General features: G+C 40.1%; 1 protein-coding gene across 1 annotated transcript; it reads right to left on the bottom strand.

Moving 5' to 3' along the window:
- Positions 1–225: 225 nt before the first annotated feature.
- On the bottom strand, positions 226–20,159 carry LOC121955223 (WD repeat-containing protein 26). Its single transcript, XM_042503074.1, has 14 exons — positions 19,410–20,159; positions 16,678–16,777; positions 14,510–14,566; positions 11,041–11,177; positions 8,470–8,567; positions 8,087–8,243; positions 7,175–7,313; positions 6,410–6,550; positions 5,913–6,032; positions 4,486–4,631; positions 4,281–4,359; positions 4,016–4,145; positions 2,753–2,947; positions 226–2,303 (listed from the first exon to the last, which is right to left on the bottom strand). Exons 1-14 carry the CDS (start codon positions 19,712–19,714, stop codon positions 2,278–2,280), a joined length of 1,830 nt encoding a protein of 609 aa, XP_042359008.1. The 5' UTR covers positions 19,715–20,159; the 3' UTR covers positions 226–2,277.
- Positions 20,160–20,875: the final 716 nt, after the last annotated feature.

Below are 20,875 nucleotides of genomic sequence, written 5' to 3'. Positions count from 1 at the left end.
TGACCAAACTGGAGCTGATGATTGTTGGAACAGTGGACTTACTAAATAGATTACTAGCAAGAGTAACCAAGACCGTTGTGGGTGAGTTTTATTTAACTTCTGCTTAGTTTGAATGAAGTGTGTTTTATGATGAGTGAACAAGGCATTTTCCATGACTGAGATAAAGCTGAATTCAAAAAGTGTACTGTTTTATTTCTTAACATTTTGTAGGGTTTCTATTGTGTATTTATTAGTCTGAAATTGAAAGTTAGTACCGCACACGCCGTTAGCACTGCAGACCATATACCGTACACCCACGTGAAATTTCAGGAAGCTATGAAAGTGTGAAATATTACATACCACCCAAGCCTAATTATGATTAACAGCTGTGCATGCCAAGTTGTGTGATCACATTCACAATGGTGCTGTTTGGGATTGGTGGGACGGGTGTATGAGCGAGAACTTGACACTGAGATCACTACTGAGCAGACTCTGGCCCTTCCTTCGCTATCCTAGGAAAAGCAAAGTAAGATTCCCTAAATTTTGACTTTATTTTCGTCCATCCTTATAAACAGTCTATGGGACGCACCAGCTACTCATTCCAATAATTACAATCATTACCTTCTCTTATGAAATGACCCTTTGCTAATAACACAACAGTTTTACAGCTTTTTGAAAACATGCCTCACTCACTTTTTAAATTTTCCCCACAGAGATGATTCATTGCAAATAACTCAGTGCCGTTTGAATGCCACGTGGTTAAGGAGAAAACAAAAAAAATCCGAAATGTAAAAATTAAAGCCCCGGATTAAAGAAAAGTTTTACTTTTACAAAATGGCTCTCAAGTATTCTTTGTTCCACAGATAGAGGTCCCTATGGGGCTTTGGATAACTTAGAATTGGTTTAAAATCCTCTTTACAATTTTACTATGGGATTAGGGAGCGTAGGGGAAGAGGAGGGGGGTGTGAATCTTCTGCTGGTGTGAATTGAACACACATACAAAAAAACACGCGCCAATTAAACCTGCACCCACAAATGTCAACTCTCACACTTATGTGTGCATGCATAATCGCTCTCACTCACTCACACACAAACACACACACACACACACACACACACTCACACAGACACACACACATGCGCACGCACGCACAGAGGAGGGACAGCAGTCAGCGGCGTGCAATCTGAGTTGCACTTTTTCACGTCTTTTGAGGAAGGTCGTGTGTCCTGACAGTGGAAACCCCACCTCACCACCAACGTGTGACCCCCCCTCACCGTTGATATGTGACCTGTCCGTCTCCTCTTAGGCAGATGTAATGGAGTTTGTGCGGTTGCTAGCTCGACAGAGGGAGGGTTGGGGGGAGAGAGGGGGGTGGCTGTCAGTTGGAAACGTTACAGCGACTGTCCTTGTTAGAAGTTAAATTAAGGAATAAAAAGTTTCCTAAATGTCGAGAAACACAAAGTGGAATCTTCACGCTAAAGCTTTCCACGGGCACTACTTGAGCTAAGATTCACCTCTTAAATGAGAATTACGCTATGACTATCATAAAAAAATTCCAACATTTAGCATAGCCTTTTTTTGTGTGTGTTCTTTGTCAGCTGGTCGGTCAGTGTTTTTATCGGTGGATTTTCAGCTTTTGTCCAACAGATCGAAGAATATAGCAAGAGAGCGGGGAAGAGGAGGAAAACACACATACAGAAGAGTTGCTATATCCCCCCCTATGCACCATCCTCCCCCAACAACACCCCACCCATGTCCATGGAGACATCATACAGGTAATGTGAGAGACAAACAGCCAGACAGATGTAGTCCAATGATAGACGGCTGGTCTGCCGTGTTTGTCTGGAGGCATCACTGGGGACTTGATGTGCTCCAAGCTCAAGGTGGAGGCGGGTTTCCTGGGAAACTCTGCGAGGACCTGGCATGGCTGGTGGCCATGCAGCGAGATGGGGGGAAGACAGGTCAGTTGAAGGAGGAGAGCGGCCATTACAGCTCCCCAGTGGATGGTATCCCGCAGGGCACTGACTGGTCTTCCTCTGGGTCTGGGATCAGGTTTTGGATGAGGACCTGAATTTTCAGAGTGTCCGTCATCACCTCCGCCGTTTTGTCTAGGCCAGTCAGGAGACAAATTATTCCCCGCTTTTGTTTTCTCTTTTCGTCTTGGTGGTTTGTTGTTGTTATTCTCGTCTTGCTTTAGGTTGGTGTTGAGATCTGATTCGCCCGTTTCGATTTTTGTTTTATTGTGGGGTTCTTGGATTGTTGTTAAAGACAGATGTCATCTGCTCCGTGAGTGACCATCAACTGTCCATGTTACTGCAGTTTTCTGAGGAGAAACAAAAGACATCAGGTTAATCAAGAGATATAATTCAAGAACATTCAACACAACAGTGACATTTTACCAAAAAGCTCTTCCAAAACGAGGGCTGGTTATCGTTTCTAAAACCTACAATACCGGTTCCAATGACGTTACCCTTAAAGTGATACAGATACCAAAAGAGTGCTTCATTTGAGATCAATAATGTGTATGGAGTGGTATGTCTTCTAAACGTTTTGGTGGTCAATCTCTCAAACTAGGAACACTGATCAAAAATGGATTCTGTTACTGCACTGTCAAGTTTATGTGACACAGCCACCATGTTGAAAACGGTCACATCAAACGGAGCACCGCCCACCTGGAGTAAACTTTCTCATATTACAGCTAAACAGTGCACAAATATTTTATATTTATATCTATCTATCTCTCAATATGGTAAAAACAGATTTGACCATTACCGTTGAGTCCGTCCGCCTCTTGCGAGTCGAGGAAGGGTGCAGGACCCCAGACACGCACTGTGCCGTCATCTGAGGCGGAGGCCATGAGTCCTGGGATGGCCGGGTTCCAGCTCACACAGTTAACGGTGCGCGTGTGGCCTGTTAGCTCAGCTATGGGAAGTTCACCACGCCGGTGCCAGATGTACACTTTGTGGTCTGTAGAGGAGAGATGACAAACAAACAGGTGGAAGTTAAGATGTCTCGTAAATGAGCGGAAATCTGAGAACAGGGATAATTGTTAAATACGAGCAAAAATGTGCCAAATAAAAAAACTGTTCAATACTGCAGTGAACCTATGCAACAAGCAGTAATGAAGATATTAGTAACTTTATCTGTCTACTACCCCCAAAATTTTCTAGTCTGGAATATTGTCAAAGCAAGGCCTTAAAAGGCTCACACACGCCTTTATTTCATGTCGATTATATTACTGAGATGGTATTTTTGTAGGCCTTTCAAGACAAGCTGTTTGATAACTTCAACCTATATAGAAGGATTTGTTTTCAAAATCCTGTTGTGTGTCTATGAATCACAATGGCTAAGCGCCCAAATATATCTCTGACATGCTTGTGACATAAAAAACTTCTGCGACCCTAAGGATATCTGGGGCTGGCCTACTGACCAACCCAAAAGTGAGACCAAAACATGGAGAAGCAGTGTTTATTTATCCTGCAGCACAAACCTGGAATAACCTCCCAGACAATGTTAGACAACTTTAGACTCTGAAGACTTTTTGAGTCAAAACTAAAAACATTTTTTTTTACACTGTCTACTCCATTTGCTAATGACTGCAAACTTATTCTTAAACTTGATTTTGAATCATTTTAAATAATCTTTTCATCTTTGCCTCTCTTGTTGGCACTTATCATTTAGTTCTTCATTTCACCTTTTATATCCTATTTATCTACTCTTTTATTGTAAATCTGTAGCCTTTATTATGTTTTATATTTTAGTGCTATGTAAAGCACTTTGAGTTGCCCTGTTGTATGAAATGTGCTTTACAAATAAAGCTGCCTTGCCCACATTAAGTACCCTGCAATATATCACACCACACTGAGAGATGACTTGTAGTGCAGGAACCTCTGTTTTTTACTAAACACAAACCAAACACAGCAACATTACTGCCACTAAGTCTACAGAATGAAATGAAAATATTTCAGCAGCTGAAGTCTATGTACGACAGTGTTATGCCCATCAATGTTTTACTCTGTAGCACTCTCACTCTACCTTCGCTGCCACTGGCAATAAAGTCTTCGTTGTGTCCTCCGAAGCAGGAGTGGATGGTGTAGAAGCCCTGGGTCACACCTTGGTATTTCCTCACCAGCACCCGGTCCTGAAGGTCCCACAGGTGCACTCCCTACAAAAGGATGCAGAATAAAAACCTTTACCTGCTTAAAATACCCTGCATAGTGTTTACAGAGACAAAGTGGCAGTTTGGTTTAGAGGCGAGTAAGCTTATATTGATGATGGTGGAGCTGGTCAAGAAGCTTACCTGAGTTGCTACATTTAACAAAGCTAATCTTCCGTTCTTTGAAACAGTAAAAGACATGATAGGGTGGTCCTCCTGAACTCTGTAAGGGACATGTTAACAAGACACAGGCAGTCAGGCAACTTATTCTTTAATAAAAATATATAAAACACCTGTGTAGCGGGACAGTGATCACTACATTACAGGGCATACTGGATCTGGCACATACATGTTTCTGTCCGTAAGGTCCTCGAAGTTGTACCCCCGGATACGTTGGTGTGTGTCTGAGGCCAGCACTGCTCTGCCATCGCCCAGGCACCACAGGCACTGCACCCTCACACCCTCCCAGGAGTCCAACAAGTTACCGTCCAGGTCCTGACAACACACAGCAGAACCCTCATCTCTCATTCTTAACAGGGAAATAAAAACATGGACAAAGTCCAGTGTGAAGACCTCATTTAACAAGAGAACCTGTTAGATACTCTTTCCGTTCAGCAACATGGCAAAACAATCACATGATATCTTCTGAGACAGCTGAAATACTGGCAATTATGTCCAACATCACTGTCTTTAGACGGATGGATCGGCATCAGTTTTCTTGTGCTGGGTTAAGACACCTTTCACAAGTATTTAAACCTTTGAAGTGAACAAGTTGGTTTGATTTCTTTCAAAAAACAGGGAAAAAATGAACTCAGCAACTTGGCAAGAAATGTCTCGTAAACTTCCAAAAATCAGTAAAAGGTGATGAAAAAATAACCTGAAATTGCCTTAAAGAGGACAGAGAGAAACTAAATGGAAAAAGCATTGAACGTTTTTATACATTCTAAACTTCAAAGTTGAGAAGGCACCTAAACAAAACGCAATGTTTATTGTATAATCATGAATAGAAAAACTTGACAGTGCTGAGATACATCTCAAATTAATCTTTGAGTTTCCTACTGTCAGATGGATGGCATATATCATTTCAATGCGGTATATAATAATGACCTGCTGTCTCCCCTTAAAGATCCTCTCTACCCCCTAAAAAGACAACAGTGGGTCTATGGTGGGTCTCAGAGTGTTTAAAAAAAAAAGTAAAATTTGAGGAATATGGAAGGTCAAACTGCTTTCCTTCCTCTCAACATGTTACATGTTTGTCACACAACAACCATGGAATGGCTGCTAATTTTGGCATTTTTACTGTACTTTTTTGTGCGCCATTTCTGCAGTTTGACAGTTTTTAAGATGTGAAATAAGTTCATGTTTTCATTTTAAGCTTACTAACATTTACAGACATCACCTTCTCAGAGACCTTGTCATGCACAACACACAGCGACACAGGCAAGAGCCATCTTCTCAACAAAATGTGATTTAAAAAGTCGCCCTTATGGGTTCATCAGGTTCATAGCTGGAAAATCAATACACAGAAAGATCCAATTATGTGGAAGCAGCATCCTTAAGGTCAGAGCAGATGTTTAACAGCCATGACTCACATACAGTGTCTTTCCCTTTTTCTTTGTCCTCTCACCTGCCCTCAGAACACACCGGGCATGAGCATGAATTGAATATAAAGATGATTCATAGTTCTTGAGAGGAAAATGGGTGATAAATTTTGGAAGCATTTAAACACATCCCATTAAAACAAAACTATTACTGGAATATTATACATGCACTTACACACTGATAAAACTGCCCCCTCTGTCCTCCTGTGACGAAGCGCTTGCCGTCGGGGTTCCACGCCACACTGGTCAGACTGTCTTCATGGGACTGGGACATTTTGGTCCGCAGCTCCCCCGTCTGCTCATCACAGGGATTGGCAGAGACAGTGGAAAAACAGAGGAGAGAAAAACAGGGGGGAGGGAGAGAGACAGCAAGAAGAAACATTAAGGAAAAGTGGGGGAGGGGTGCATAAAGAGTAAGGGGAGGGGAGGAGATGGGAGAGGTCATTGAGTACACACAGCCTTCGGAGGATCTATGGGAGGCTAAAGGCTTGTTTTTCTTTTCTAACTTGTTCACTGAATTTGAATTAGACAGCTCAAGTCCTTGACATCACCGATCCATGCTTTACTGCAATTTTTCACTCATGTTCACATGAAAAACGGGGCCGGCGTAACACAGTCTGTTACAAGTATAGGGTTATGTACGGTGGGGTCTGAAACACGTAAAAATTTTACCTGAACGTTCCAGAGCCACAGCTCGGAGCAGTCGTCTGGTCCACAGGCGATCAAGTAGGTGTCATCAGGACTCCAGGCTAAGTAGGAGACGCCATATGCGTGACCCTCCAGGGTTCGCAGAAGCTTCAACTGATGGCTCTCCTTCACAGAGATGGGGACAACAGGATAATGGCCAATTTGATTATGGCCAACCAAGACTAATATGACAACTTATCTATGTACACATGCACATTTAAACACGGTTTCAGAAATAATATCCGTCCATATTAACTCACCTAAAACGCTATCACATCATCATTCACATACACAGGGCATGCACATACTGGTGTAAACAAGAAGCAGACTTTTCTACTCAGCTGTTGTTTGCTTAGTGCTTAGTTACAGAATAGATTACAAAATAAATATGGCAAAAAGAAAGAATCAAAATTTCTTCGATTGGACAAACAAAAAGGGGGAACTTTTACTAAAAGCATCACATGAGGGTAAAGGCAGTCAAGGAAATACACAATCATTTGTGTATTTCTGTAGAAAATGACTCATAATCTGAGACAGCCCATAAAAGTGCTGCAAATAGATACATGTGGTTTTAGGCATAAAATATGCACAGAAGGGTTATCATGGGAGATTCTAAGAAAGTACATTACTGTAAAATACATATTTTAAAATGCCTGACCACTACATTCCTGTAGAGTAATTTTAGCTGTGGACTAAATCAGAAAAAAAACAGAGGTCGCATGTGTTTATTTGGGCAGCTGTCACACTCACCGGGTCCACTTGCCAAATTATGACTGTAGTGTCTTTGGAGCCGGTGGCTAGTTTGGTGCCGTCATTTGAGAATTTGCAGAACCACACCTCGTTACAGTGCTCTGTCAGAATCTGTTGGGTGTAGCAGGGGAACTGCTTCCTGTGAGAAACAGCAAAGGTTGAAATCATAGTGTACATGAGCAGAAGCCTTTATCTTCTATATCTCAACATGTGACAATCACAGTAAAATCAATTACATAATATGAGGCCAGGATAAGAGGAAGGAAGTAAAAAGAACTTCTGAATCAAAAAGAGTAGTGCAGTCACAATAGGATAGTAAGTGGTAGGGGCATGACATAAAGTAGAGTGAATGAGTTAACCCTTTGAAATCTGATTTGTGATCTTGCAAGATGACCTGAAGATTTGTTTTTACAAGGGAGGGAGATTTAAAAGAACATGCAAAAAATCTAATCAAATAAAAAAGGACAGAAACTCCAAATAAAAAAACAACATATTTTCAATAATTATAGTTATATATTTTAAATTTATGTTACACAACAAAAACTTGTATATATATATATTCTTCACCTTTATGGGGTAATTTTCTTGTTTGTTTTTGCTTTTTACTTTTCTTTTTTGACATACTTTCAGGTAATTTTATTGTAACTATTTTCTTATTTCGTGCTCATTTTTGAGCCACGTTTTGTTCAGTTTCTTATTGCCTTTTCTTTGAGGTTTTTTTTTTTTAAAGGAAACCAAACCAGTTGCTCAGGTTTCAAAGGCTTAAGACAGAAAACAAACACAAAGCGAGGCCATTGGTGCTTATTCCTCAACAGAACAGGAGGCCAGCTGATACATTATTATCAGATGCTGCGTTAGAATAATGCAACTCGAGGTCTTAAGGGGCCTGATGAACACGCTAGCTGTCCTAACCTGCTGCAGACATGATCAAGAAGGAGAGAGACTGAGTCCAGACTACTGTCCAGCTTGGTGTTGTGATAGAGGCAGCGGTCCCTCTGCAGCTCCACTGCTTGCCGCAGCAGGGTCTGCAGCCGCCGGGGGGGCAGCATCACTGAAGGTGGCAGGTACGCTACGAGAAGAGAGAATAACAGAGATGTGCATTGTAACAGTGTTGTAATCATGCAATATGTGTGTATATTAGTACTCAAGGTCAGTGTGTAGAAGGATGATTATTTTCTTGATTGGTATTCATTGTTTGGTCAAGCCAGTTATTATTTAAATAAATTAGTTACCAGTTAAAAGTTGACAACTAATTAATAAATCGTTGCAGCGCTAGTGTAGACATGTCTCCTCACTTTGTAATTTGTCCAGCAGTCGGCAGCGTGAGGCGGTGCCCTTGCCCTCCCACTCTGCCTTGGCCCTCAGGTCCTCAGCATGGCTACACATTAGGTACCTGCAGGAAGACACGAGCACACAGCTCAAGCAAAACAGCATACACGGTAAGGTTGGGGGATAGGACAGTATTAACTGTGTGCGGATAGAGATGTGTCCACCAGCAGAGGTTTGGCAACACCATTTCCAGCATGGGAGCTATTCGGGGTACCAAATCAGGGTTGAATTCTTGCATGAATTTGTGATCTTGTAAAATCGAGCTGCCTCACAAGGAAAGTATGTCGGTAAAGATTCTCAGTCTTGTAGTTCGTGTAAATTTCAAGTGCTATGTCGTAGGCAACCGGTCTTGCTTGAGTTTCTCGAGGACTTTTCAGTGTTCACCCAAGAGGCTTCTTCAGGTCTGAGTTCAGAACTGAAGAAGCCTCTTCGATGAAGAGGTGACACATCTTTGAGAAAATCAAGCAAGTCCAGTTGCCTACGATGTAACACATTAGAAAGAGCAAGGTAACGTAATCGGGGCAGACACAGAGGAGGAGTGTGAAGTAGTAAATATAGTAAATCCAAAACCTGCTGAAATTCTCAGAAACCTTACAGCTTCCATTTTGACAGAATTTTAGTCTAATTGTTTTGGTTCTCTGTTTTGAACTAACGGGGATTTTTGTTTGTATAAAAGTTGTAAAGAAAGAAATTGATATGAAAAAAATAGTGATTATTTTGACAGATATTTCAGTTTCAAGATGAGCTGTAGGAACTGTTATTTTCACATTGCATTATAACTGAAAAAAATATGTATATATAAAAATGATGATGTGATTTTGCACCACAATTCTTCACTTAACCGTATGATGTGACACATTTTAACTTTATCAAAAATTGCAGCTCTTGTGATTTGGATATTGCACTTGGGGATGTTGTGATTACGATAACATTTCGATTAACTGTGTAGCCCTAGTTATTTAAAACCATTTCTTAACCAAATGCACAGAACAATTACTATATGCTAATACATACAATTATATATGATATAAAATTACATATACCATGATAGAGGGGTTTTGGCTATATCGCCCACCCCAAATCCAGAGGAAATAACATGCACAGTATATTAGCACAATAAAAATACAACAAAAAACATTACATAATGCCAGCGAGAGCAGCAGAACAAAAAACTGATATTAGTGGGAATCAGTAACAATAAGGTGAACATTTCTGTACTATTACTGCAGTTCTACGCTTCTGACCAACACTACACCCAGTACAGATTTAATACAAAAGAGAAACACTGAATGAAATCTTCACATGTGGAAAAAACAGTAAGCTGCAGAATCAAAAAACAGGAAACGGTGACTTAGGTATCGCTTGAGTAACGAGTTGACAGAAATACAATGACAGAGCCGAGGACACACTCAGATACAGGCGAATGATTGACCCAAAACAAGTGACAGATCAATACATTATTCTGTCCATTGAGTGACAGTCTGTTAAGACAAACAGGCTTGTCGCCAGTGTTAGGTGATCAATGCACCCTAATTGATTCAGTAACAGATCACAGGAATGTTTTTGCTGAGGGTACAGGCACACCATGGATTAAATGATCCTACAGCTTCTGACACTCTTATACTGCAGGTCAGAGGGACAAATTTATAGTGTAATATGTATATCGGAGAAACAAATGATCAACAAACTGAATATCATGGAGGAATATTGATCTAAGCCATTGATTTTTGACAAGCTGTGAAAACGCTGTGTGAGACAAAAACAAAATAGAAGTCAAAACTAGTTTCTAAAGGCCTCGTGATTACAGTCAATAGTCACGTTTTCCCCGACTGTACAAGATAAATACACATCTCTATCAAGAAGAGGCGTCATACCCTACAATTTATTGTGTAACTTGATACAATAGCAGCAACAATATTTAACATTAAAAACAGGGCTGCACAATATGCAAAGAAAAATCTAATTGCCATTATTTTAGGTGATTTTGAGTGTGATTTTAATGGGGATTTCGGTTTTTGTGTTTCATTTTCACAGAAAAAATAAAATTAAAAAAGATTAAAAAAAAGATAATAATGGGATTTTTGCTGGGGTCTGCACCAAACTACCATGTCCACTTATATACAGAATTTGATTTGCAGACCTGGTCTTCTTTGTTAGCACCACAAGGCTTCATTTGCAAAGGTATGTAGGGACACATTTTACCTTCTTGGAAAAAAATTGTTGCTCCTGCAATTCGGACATTTCTCTTGGCCATATTGCAATTTCAATATCATTCCAATTAATTATGCAGCCTTATTAAAAATGCTTAATGCTAAATCTTATAGTTTTTATGATGGATTTGACTTGTAAAAACTGTCCAATCACTAGAGAGATAAATTCCACTCCAATGACAAACCAGTCCCCATTTAAAAGCCTCTATAGTTGTCTCAGTGGTGGGAGCTGTATCATTAGCTATTACAGAGCTATCTAAGATTGTAGGTGTGTATTTGTGTAATGGCTATTATGAGACAGACACAGTATTAAACTTGTAACCGTACCCGCTGAGTACATGGATGCGGTCTGTGTTGTACTTGAGTGGCGTCAGCTCTCCCCGGAGCACCTGCAGAGCCTCCAGGACTTTGCCGTCCTCCAGATATTCTAGGTACTTCTGCTGCAGCAGCAGGAACTTCATACGCTGCGGTGAAGAAGAGACAAATACAGTAGGTACAGAGAAGAGAATCCATCAAAGCTGAAAAGGAAGGAAGCAAATAATGACAGATTATAGAACTGCGACAGGTTTCCCTTTGACACTGATAAGAAACGATTTCAACCACTGATCCAACACCACCTGGTCTGAATGACTACAGAAGGGCATAAAAAGCTTCGTGTTTCTAGGGGTGGGCTACAGCTGTGCATCCCCATGTGAAATTTACGCTGTCATGTGCCATCAAAGCCTGACATGGTGGTAACACATTTCAGGGCAGCATGCTCTCATTATCAAAACATATTTATAGATGTAACCAAGACGTATGGTAATGTCAATAGACTGCTTCCTTCATACTGAAGACCACCGGCAAGTGTTTACCAGTCACTGCTGCTGATGGTCAGCGTTAAAGGAGCTGTCTGCAACATTCAGAGCATTAATATAGCAGTAACACTATTTGCTATGGCGCCCAGAGCAGAGAGTAAGTCACGCTTCATCTGCGTGTGTTGTCGTCCGAGCTTCTCTGTTTTTTGTCATGGCAGCAGGTCTGGTCACTCGTGCATGTCAGTGCATGAGAGTCCCAGTGTGTGTTTCCCACTGGCTCAGTACTTGCCAGTGGTTACCTCTGATAAAGGCGTCCCCAACTCACAGAAGTGAAACGTGTCATAACTAGGGTTAGGTAGTGCAACACAGTGCTAAAATACAGTGAATTTTGGGCAAGGAGATTTTATTCTTTTAAATTCTTTTTGGTCTAAGTCAATAAATTTACATTTTGTGAAACAAAATTGAATCTTTAGCAAAGTATACTGTGTGGACCTTTAATAACTAAGGAGAAACGTGGGCCCCGTGGCTGGACTATTTGGGAAGCAATGGTTTAGGGCTATTTGTCCATGAATAACTGCTGTTACACCTCTAGACCCCCGCCAAGCCTTGTTTTACTTGTCACTTGCTGAGTTATAGAGACAATTGTGAAAAATGTAATTTGCTCTTACTGGTACTGTTAATGTTTTTATTGTTAAATTGTTGTTATTGGGTTTGGTTTTAATCATATTGTGAATTTGTTAATAGTGTTATATTTATCTATATATTCAAGTAAATGTTAAACTGTTAAGAGTTTGTTCATTTTAGTTAAAAGTTTGTTCAAAAGCGGTTCTTAAATTTAACTGACTGTCGTTTATCACTTTTTTTTTTTAATAGTTGTTATAGCACCAGTATTAGCTCTGTCAGCGCTGTTAGCATCATTAGCACCATTAGCTGCTAGCAACAGACTCAACCACGTCCATGTTGAGAGCCGTGTGCAGACAATCCTGCTACAGACTCTGAATCATAGACATCCTCTGAATGTCGTGCAGCTCCTTCAGCATTTGTGGTATCTATAGTCTCTGTCTTATCTCAGGTAGGCAGTAGGAGGTGCAGCCCTGACAACGGGTGCAGGCGCAGTTAAATCCACTACACACAAATTCAAAAAAACATCCACCCACAAAGGTCTGCAAAGAAAGAGAGCAGGAACAGATATCTCTTTCTAACACTCCACCAAGGCCTGTGATACCAGCAAACTGCCTACTACACCTGCAGTGTTGACAATGACAACACTAACCTGCTACAACTCAACACCTAAAATGGCTACCCACATTGTGCATACATCTGAAAACCAACAGCTGCAGCCATTCTCTCAATAACCCGCCTGGTAATGGCAGTTAGACTCCTGAACCACAGCAGCAGGCACTTTGACTGAGACACATGGGACCATTTTTGAAGCTCATCTTGTCTGCTAATTAGCATGCTAGCTGGGGCTAATTAGCTAGAGCTAAGCCTCATTTACATGATAACACTGCAGTAGTACTGTGATACAAATTCTCAGTATATCACTGTAGCATACATGCAAACTGTTTTGAAATTATATATATATATATATATATATATTTAGCTTTTTATTCAAAGAATTTCCTGGAGCCCTATTTCCACTGTTAGTTTTAAATTTTTTTCCAGCTGTGAGTAGCTCTTTTTTTAATAGATAATATAGACTTATGCCACACATACAAATCGAGAAAATATAGTGCACTCAAATTATTACTAAAATAATTTGAGTGCACTTAATTTTATCACTTTTCAGTCTGGATGCAGAACATACTCAAATCTCGTTAAAATGACTATGTAGTGTGGAATTGGGACACAGCAATTTTATTTGATTTGATATTACTCCAAAAAAAAATCTTGAATTTGTCTTGCATCCCAGGATTTGAACTGTTTCACATGATTACACATGAATAACAAACAACAAAATCATACTACGTGCTACAAATCACACCAGACATTATGAAAAGTGGATGCAGTGCAACTCATTGTTAGATTATTCTATTACATTCAGTGTTTGATCTAGCTACACCGAAGCTACTCAGTGAGGCTATTCAATACTTAACAGGTGGGGGAACAAAAGATTTCCTCATCCTGTTCAATCAAGCCTGTGTGACTCTTTCAAGTATATATGTTTTTACACCCACACCTCATATCATATCATTTCTTTAAATGTCTTTTTAAACAATTGTGAGAAATATAGCAGTATTGTGATAATATTGTATCATTGGGCCTTCTAATGATCCCCACCCCTATTAGTTAATCAGTGTAAGGGATAGGGATCGACTGATGTTGGTTTTTTAGGGCCGATACTGACGATAATGACTATTACTAGGTTATGAGACCAATAACTGATATTCGGAACGATATGCATTTACAGTAAAAATGAAAATCTTTCTGTCGATATATTTAGAATTTTGAATATAAAAAAACTCCAACACAAAACTTTGTTTAAATGCCTTTAGCAAATGTCTACTCAAAACTGAAACTTTCAACATCACATACAGCAAAATCCTATCAACTTTTTTTTTTTATGAAGTCGAGTGACATTTAAATAAAAATGAATAAATTCATATAGTTCCCTGAGGTTTTACAAAGTAGAAGTTCCTCCCATTAATTAATTTTATGAGTGATCATTAAAATAAAACGCTGTTACAGCTAATTGGCAAAACGCCAAATATCGGCCCAAATAATCGTCCAGGACAGACAAGGAAAATAAATCATGCTTGCAAGGTCAAACCACATTTTGCTTAAAAACAGCATAAATCACTGCATCATTCCCAAATCTAATATGGTGTCTATCTATTCCTGCCGCTGCTATGTTTCCAAGGTAGCTTCCAGAACATTTTAGCTTCCAGCGTTCCACAACAAGAACCTGCCGCCTGCATTTTAACGGTACCGTTCTAGAACCTCCAGTTGTGCCTTCTAACCAGCCGGCTGCCATTCAGTTCAGTTCAAGGGGAGCTTACCACAATGGCGTTGGGAGAATGCATCAGTGCTCTCAGCTCATTGAGATCATTCTCAGCCTGGATCAAAACAAAGGGAGGGTGATGGAGGGGAGAGACAGAGAGAGAAATGGTAAGCTCAGCAGTTTCCATGCATGCACGGGGAAAAAAAAACTAATCACGTGAGCAGTAATAAAAATCTTATGGTCATGAATTAAGATGAGTAAATTTGGGCTATAACCATGAAACTAGTGTGCTGTGGTTATAATTACAAAAGTCAACATAATACCTTTGTCTCTCAAAACATACAGGTCCCTTGTGCCATTTTGCCAGGAGAAAAAAAATTATTTCTGGAATCAACACAACGGCTGGATAACTACTGGTTTATGGAGAGTACAAATCTACCCGCCACATCCAGAATTTTACCACCATTTGGCCGGAGGCTGGTGTTAATTTTCCATCCTGCAGTTCAGACATAGGGTCATTATTCCAGAAGATTCACAAGGCCATTTTTAATAGGACATTCTCATTTATAAGCCTCAGCTCTAAAATGTTGGAATGAGTTATTCTGCGGTGGGAACAGGGTAATACAGCTAAGCTTGTTGATTTAAAAGCCAATTATATCCAAGGTCCTTAAAATGTGCTAATATAAAACCTAATTTTATTCAAATTTAAGATTATCTGGCTTAATGGAGGCTTCACAACAACCTGTAATAAAGCTCCACTGTGCTTTAGATGTTACTTAGAAATATAAACATTATTTTGAGGTTTTAGTACAATAATGAGGCATGTGTCTTATTTGTTAACTTTTTAGAAGGCCCAATAACAAAAATCAGTTTAATTGTACCATCTACTCTTTCTTAAGAATTAATGACCCATTGAACAAACAAACATCCCTCTCAGCCTCCAGAGGTCAGGATTCCTTTCTGAGCTCTCATTAAGCATTTTCGGACCAAACAAAGTCCCGGAGAGGAACTGATAACTGGGAAGACATACATACCTACTACAGCTTTTTTCCTGTTTTCATTTGTATAGAAATAGAAACGCTGAGGTGACGCAAGTCAACTATAGAATATACAAATATCTTTCTAAGACTGGTCAAAATCATGTTGCATTTACCTGTTGCATACACACTCAGTAAAGCCTGGACTTTGCTGTTGGTCAATTTGTCCCTGTTTTCTTCCTTTTTTTTTTTTTTCGTTACAAGCTGTTGTTTGTGTTTTATGTTTTATTTTGTTTACACGGCTAACAGGTTTTTAAAATTGACAGTTGCTGGTTTTACAGTTGCTGGTTAATTTGACTCTTGTGTCACACAAGGTTCCTCCTGTGTTGGACGAGTACCTACTCTAAAATTGGAGCTAAAAAAAGGCAGAATTCTGAGGACTACGAGCGTTCCTAGTTGTTGTGATACAGACTAGACCTGCAACAATTAGTTGTCAACTATTAAATGAATTGCCAACTGGGTAATTTTATAAGAAAAAACATAGTAGAAATTCTCTAATTTCAGCTCCTTAAAATGATTATTTTCTGGTTTCTTTCTTCCTCTATGACAGTGATCTGAATATCTTTGTGTTATGGACAAAACATTTGAGAACGTCACCTTGGACTTTTAGAAAAACTGATATAAACCAAACAGACAAATTAATCAACAGTGAAAATTATAGTTTGTGTTAGTGGGGTTTTTTTTAGAACTATGACAGAGTTCCTACGATCCAAAAACACTTAACGATTACAAGCACATGAAATACTGTTTTGACTATACAGTCCACCACACTGAATGCATGAATTCTGTGCTTGATGGTTAGACTTTCAAACTGTACTTTAACAGTACGAGCTGTACGGTCAAGAGAAGAGTTTCATTAGCACTTGCCAGGAATGTATATCATACTTGTACTAGATATAATGAATAATTGTTTGAGCTAGTGCAACCCTGGCCCAAACACAGAACACTTTCAAGACTTTGCTTACGCTTTCCCAAGCTTACGTCAACACCTCCTAATAGGAATCGTATCCACTTTTGTCGATAAGTTATATGAGATGATCTACACAGACATGTGTCTGCTGGTTTCTCGACCAACCGAGCGCTTCATATTACAATGCAATGAGAAAAACAGATCACTGGGAAGGTCACCAATTCCCTGTCTATCAAAGTGCATGCTATTATGTAACCATGGTAACCCATGATGACCAACCTTGTCCCACTCCCCCTCCATGACATGGTTGCGGAACTTGGTAGCTGAGGGATGTTCCAGTCTGCAGCCTGATTCCTGCATCAGCAGGTCCACTGTCTGACTGCAGAGACACAGAGAGAGACAGAGGAGAGGCAGAAGTTAGACTGACATGTAGAAACAAGACAGGAAGAATGGAAGAAGATGATGACTTCAAAATGTATTAAAAGATAAATCAAGTGCAAAGATAATAGCTTAGTCAGGACAAAGGAAATCTGAGCTCATCAGTATGATGATGAAAAGTTAACTTATATAGATGTGTGTACTAACGATTATTAGTAGTTAATGAGACCGATTACCGATATGCATTTAAAATAAAAATGAAAATATTTCAATTTTAGAATTTGTAATACAACAAATGCCAACATAAAACTTTATTTACATGCCTTTAGCAAATGTTTAATCAAAACTGAAACATTCAACATCACACATAGCAAGTGCCCAGCATTTTTTAAAAGTCAAGTGAAAATTTAAAAAAAAACCTGAGGTTTTACGATGTAAAACTTCCTCCCATGCGGACACATTCTGTGCACTTCTTAATTAATTAATTTTATCGGCGATCATTAAAATAACATCGGCAATCGGCAAAATGCTGAATATCTGCCCCAATAAACAGCCAGGCTGATTATCTGTCACTCCTAGTTTGTACATATATTTATATGGGTACTTTTTAGATTTACTTTACTTTAGATATACTTTTTTTTATCATTAGAGAAGCCACATTGCACACTGTCGTTTTTTTATCTTTGTAAATTATGTACAGTTTTTATTGCTTCATTATATGAAATGAAGATGAGTACGTTCTATGTTTAGATGTCTCCTGCCATTGCGTTTGATTGTGAATGCAGCTGCTGTATAAAGTAATTTCCGTATGGATCATTAAAGCATCTTTCTATCTGTCTTATGAATCATTATTATATTAAGAAACATTTGCAGGCAAACTTTTCTATATTATCTAATCACCTATGACATTTCACCACTCTGACTGTGCCGTGTTTACAAGGATAACAAATAAGGTGAGTTGGAGATCTGCAACAGTCATTTTAACACGGAGACAATAATAACGTCATCGGCTGACAATAGGATGAGGACAACTTCGTATTTCATGGCCAACGATGTCTGGAGGAAGTCAGTCCAGAGCAGTTGTGTCACCATTATTAGTGGAGGTTCACTAACTCAAACCCAGCTTCCACTGCAATTGACATCATAACCATCTGTCCAAACACCACCTCTCTCTGCTAAACACCCTCCACCGCCACAAACAAGTCTGCTGAGATGTGTGTGTGCGAGAGAGATAATAAAAGTGGGTTGGGGATGGGGGTGGCTGACACCTTCAGCACGATGACATCATTCTCAGGTATCAATGGAGTGGCGCAGCAGCTCTGTGTTGAGCCTCTCATCCAGCTGGCTGGCTGCTACACTGATTTCTCTTGCATTTCCCGAGCTGAAATGTAGGGGCTCTGTTTCATACATGCCATGTATCCCCTCTGACCCACCCTCTTTGTAAACACAGCGATGTTAGGCTGCCTTTTATAATGCCTTGTAATGGCAGCTACACTTTCTCAGCTGGATGCCAAGAGATCTGCGGATGTCTGGCTTCCCAACAGTGGCTCCCACAGACACTCTGGAGCACAGGGCTAGACATACATTTCTTGAGAACCCCACCATGCTATAATTAGATTCAAACACAACGCTTGCATCTAAAACAGCTGATAGAAAGCACATTCTTCAGTCGCCATGAACCAAATCTGTTCAATACAGGAGCAACTGTCGCCCACGGTATTGACTGATGTCTTAAAATATATACATGTACACTCACTGTTTGTGACGGACTGTTGACACATTGCTCTGACACAGTGACAGAAAAATAAAGACGTTAATCTTAAGAGAAAGTTATCATGATCGTGAGGTATAGCTGTGCAGATGGTGATTAATTTGATACATAAAAAGCTTGACAGCTCAAGATGTGCAAACGGTGCGCTCTGAATACTAAAATAACCAGGGCAGTTTTCATAACCATGCTAGTTATTACAGTGTGGCCGACCTATTAATGTGCCTCCCACACCGTTTTGCAAAAACCATATTATTTTTTCCCGAGGCAGCCAAGCTGGAAAATGAAAAACCACCAACCATCCGCATTTTTTTCGCATTGAAACGCAAAAAAATGCGCATTGCAAACTCGATAATCCTGCTTGTGCGCTTGATTAAAAAGCTAAATCAGGTTGACATAATGCTTAAACCATAACAAGTCAACGGATCTCTGTATAAACGTTAGATGATGTAATGCCTTTTATTCAGTGCGAAATCTATAACGTTCATTAACATGGCGCTGCTGGCACATGAAACACACTTGAGCTCACGATTGATTTGTTAATGAGCCAAATGTTGGATTATGTTTTATGTTTTTGTGGTGGTTTAGTGTCAAGACATAGCACCTCAGGGCAGGCTAGTGCTGTTAGCTCTCAAGCTAACTGTTATTGTGCAAGATGGACCCCTTCTTTCTACCAACTGCCGAGCTCACAGGCTAACTACCCCATCCCCCCATGTTTGTGTCTGTCAAGCGCACTAATAGCGCTTTTACCATCTGCTATTTGGCAGTTTCCAACCAAACACCAGAAATGTGGATTACGTGTCATATGTTTAACGCTAATGTTAAACGCTTTTGTGTGTTTTTCCTCGACTTTTGATGAACTTACTTCAGCCCTAGTCCGTGGAGATGTTGCCCTATTAATCGTATGACATCTTCCTCCGCCTGCGATAGTCGTTTTTTCTTTTTCAGAGAGCCGACCTCCGAGCCCGAAGCCGTGGAGGCAGCCGAAGTCCCCGAACCGGGCCCGGCTGAAGAGCCGTTACTGGTACCGACACTATTCCCGTTGTCTGTGCTGGAGAGAAGCCCGTTGGAGTGGGTTCCACCGGCCGAGGATGACTCCCCGTTTTGAGCGTTGTTCAGGCAGGAGAGCTCCGCAGATTCCTGTCCCTGTCCTGCCCCGTTTGCCTGCATACTGCTGCTGAGGTTGTTGACAACACTTCGGTTAAAGTGGATGGCAGAGGTGGCTTGAGAGTGCGAAGAGTGAGTAGCAAGTCCTAAGACAACTCCGGTGAGGCCTGTCACAACTGCTGAAGCCCCGGGCTCTCCTGCTCCCTCCGCCGCCGAGGCTCGGTGCTTCTTCCGCGGGGGCGGCGACGCTCCGCCGGTGTCCGAGTCGGAGGAGGAGGAAGCGGAGGCCAGAGTTTCCTCACCGAGAGCGGCCGTGGTTAGAAGCCGGCGGAGCTCCGGGTGGGAAATGAAGGTTCAGCTTCCAGATTTGAGGCCTCGTTGTGGGGCTCAGAGCGGACTGTCAGTGTCGGAGCGCTGTCAGTTGGCCCGTTTTTGTTGTTGTTTCTCTCAAAACAGCTGCAGCTCTAATGGAGTCCTGACGCCCTGACGTAACCGGAAATTCCTACACTACCAAGCTTCCGGGTAGAATTATAATCCATGGGTGGCGCATGAGAACCTAGTTAGCATAATAATTAACTGACAACAATAACGCATCACATTAAAATTCATTTCAATTCAGCATCCCCAGAGACTTGCCTTTAATATATCCGGAATTTCAAATTAGCATATTATGTTAACTTCACGTTGAATTTCCACAGGTGTGCAGATATATTTCTAACTACAACTTAAATAAATCACGTAGCCCAAAATTAATTATCTTCAAGAATATTCGTAAATAAAATTAGGGGAGAAGGTTCATTATTTTGGTTAATAGTTGACCAAAATTTTAGAATATATTAGACACATGATTATGTAAACAATTAACTTTTAAGAGTCCCACAAATACTACAGCTACTACTACTACTACCGATGATAATAATTGGTTTGATTTTTTATTTGATTTTTTTTTGAACGTGTAAAAGACGAAAATATTATACAAACATTTAAAAGCAATACCATTCTCATCATCATCATTAATGTTGTTATATTATTCAGTTATTATATGTGATTATTTACACTCTGCTAATTATTCATATAGAAAGAAACACTAACAAAGACTGTCCTTTTTTGACAGCAAACACTTATGGAGAAAGAAAACTTACTTTAGTATAAATAAACAAAAAAAATATATAGAGAGAGGAATAAATAAATAAATATGGAAATAAATAACTATACATAAATGTA

Source organism: Plectropomus leopardus, chromosome 16 (genome assembly GCF_008729295.1).
Source record: "Plectropomus leopardus isolate mb chromosome 16, YSFRI_Pleo_2.0, whole genome shotgun sequence".
NCBI lineage: Eukaryota > Metazoa > Chordata > Actinopteri > Perciformes > Serranidae > Plectropomus > Plectropomus leopardus.
Note: the sequence above shows the minus strand (reverse complement) of the source record. Positions and strands in the feature narration are given on the sequence as shown.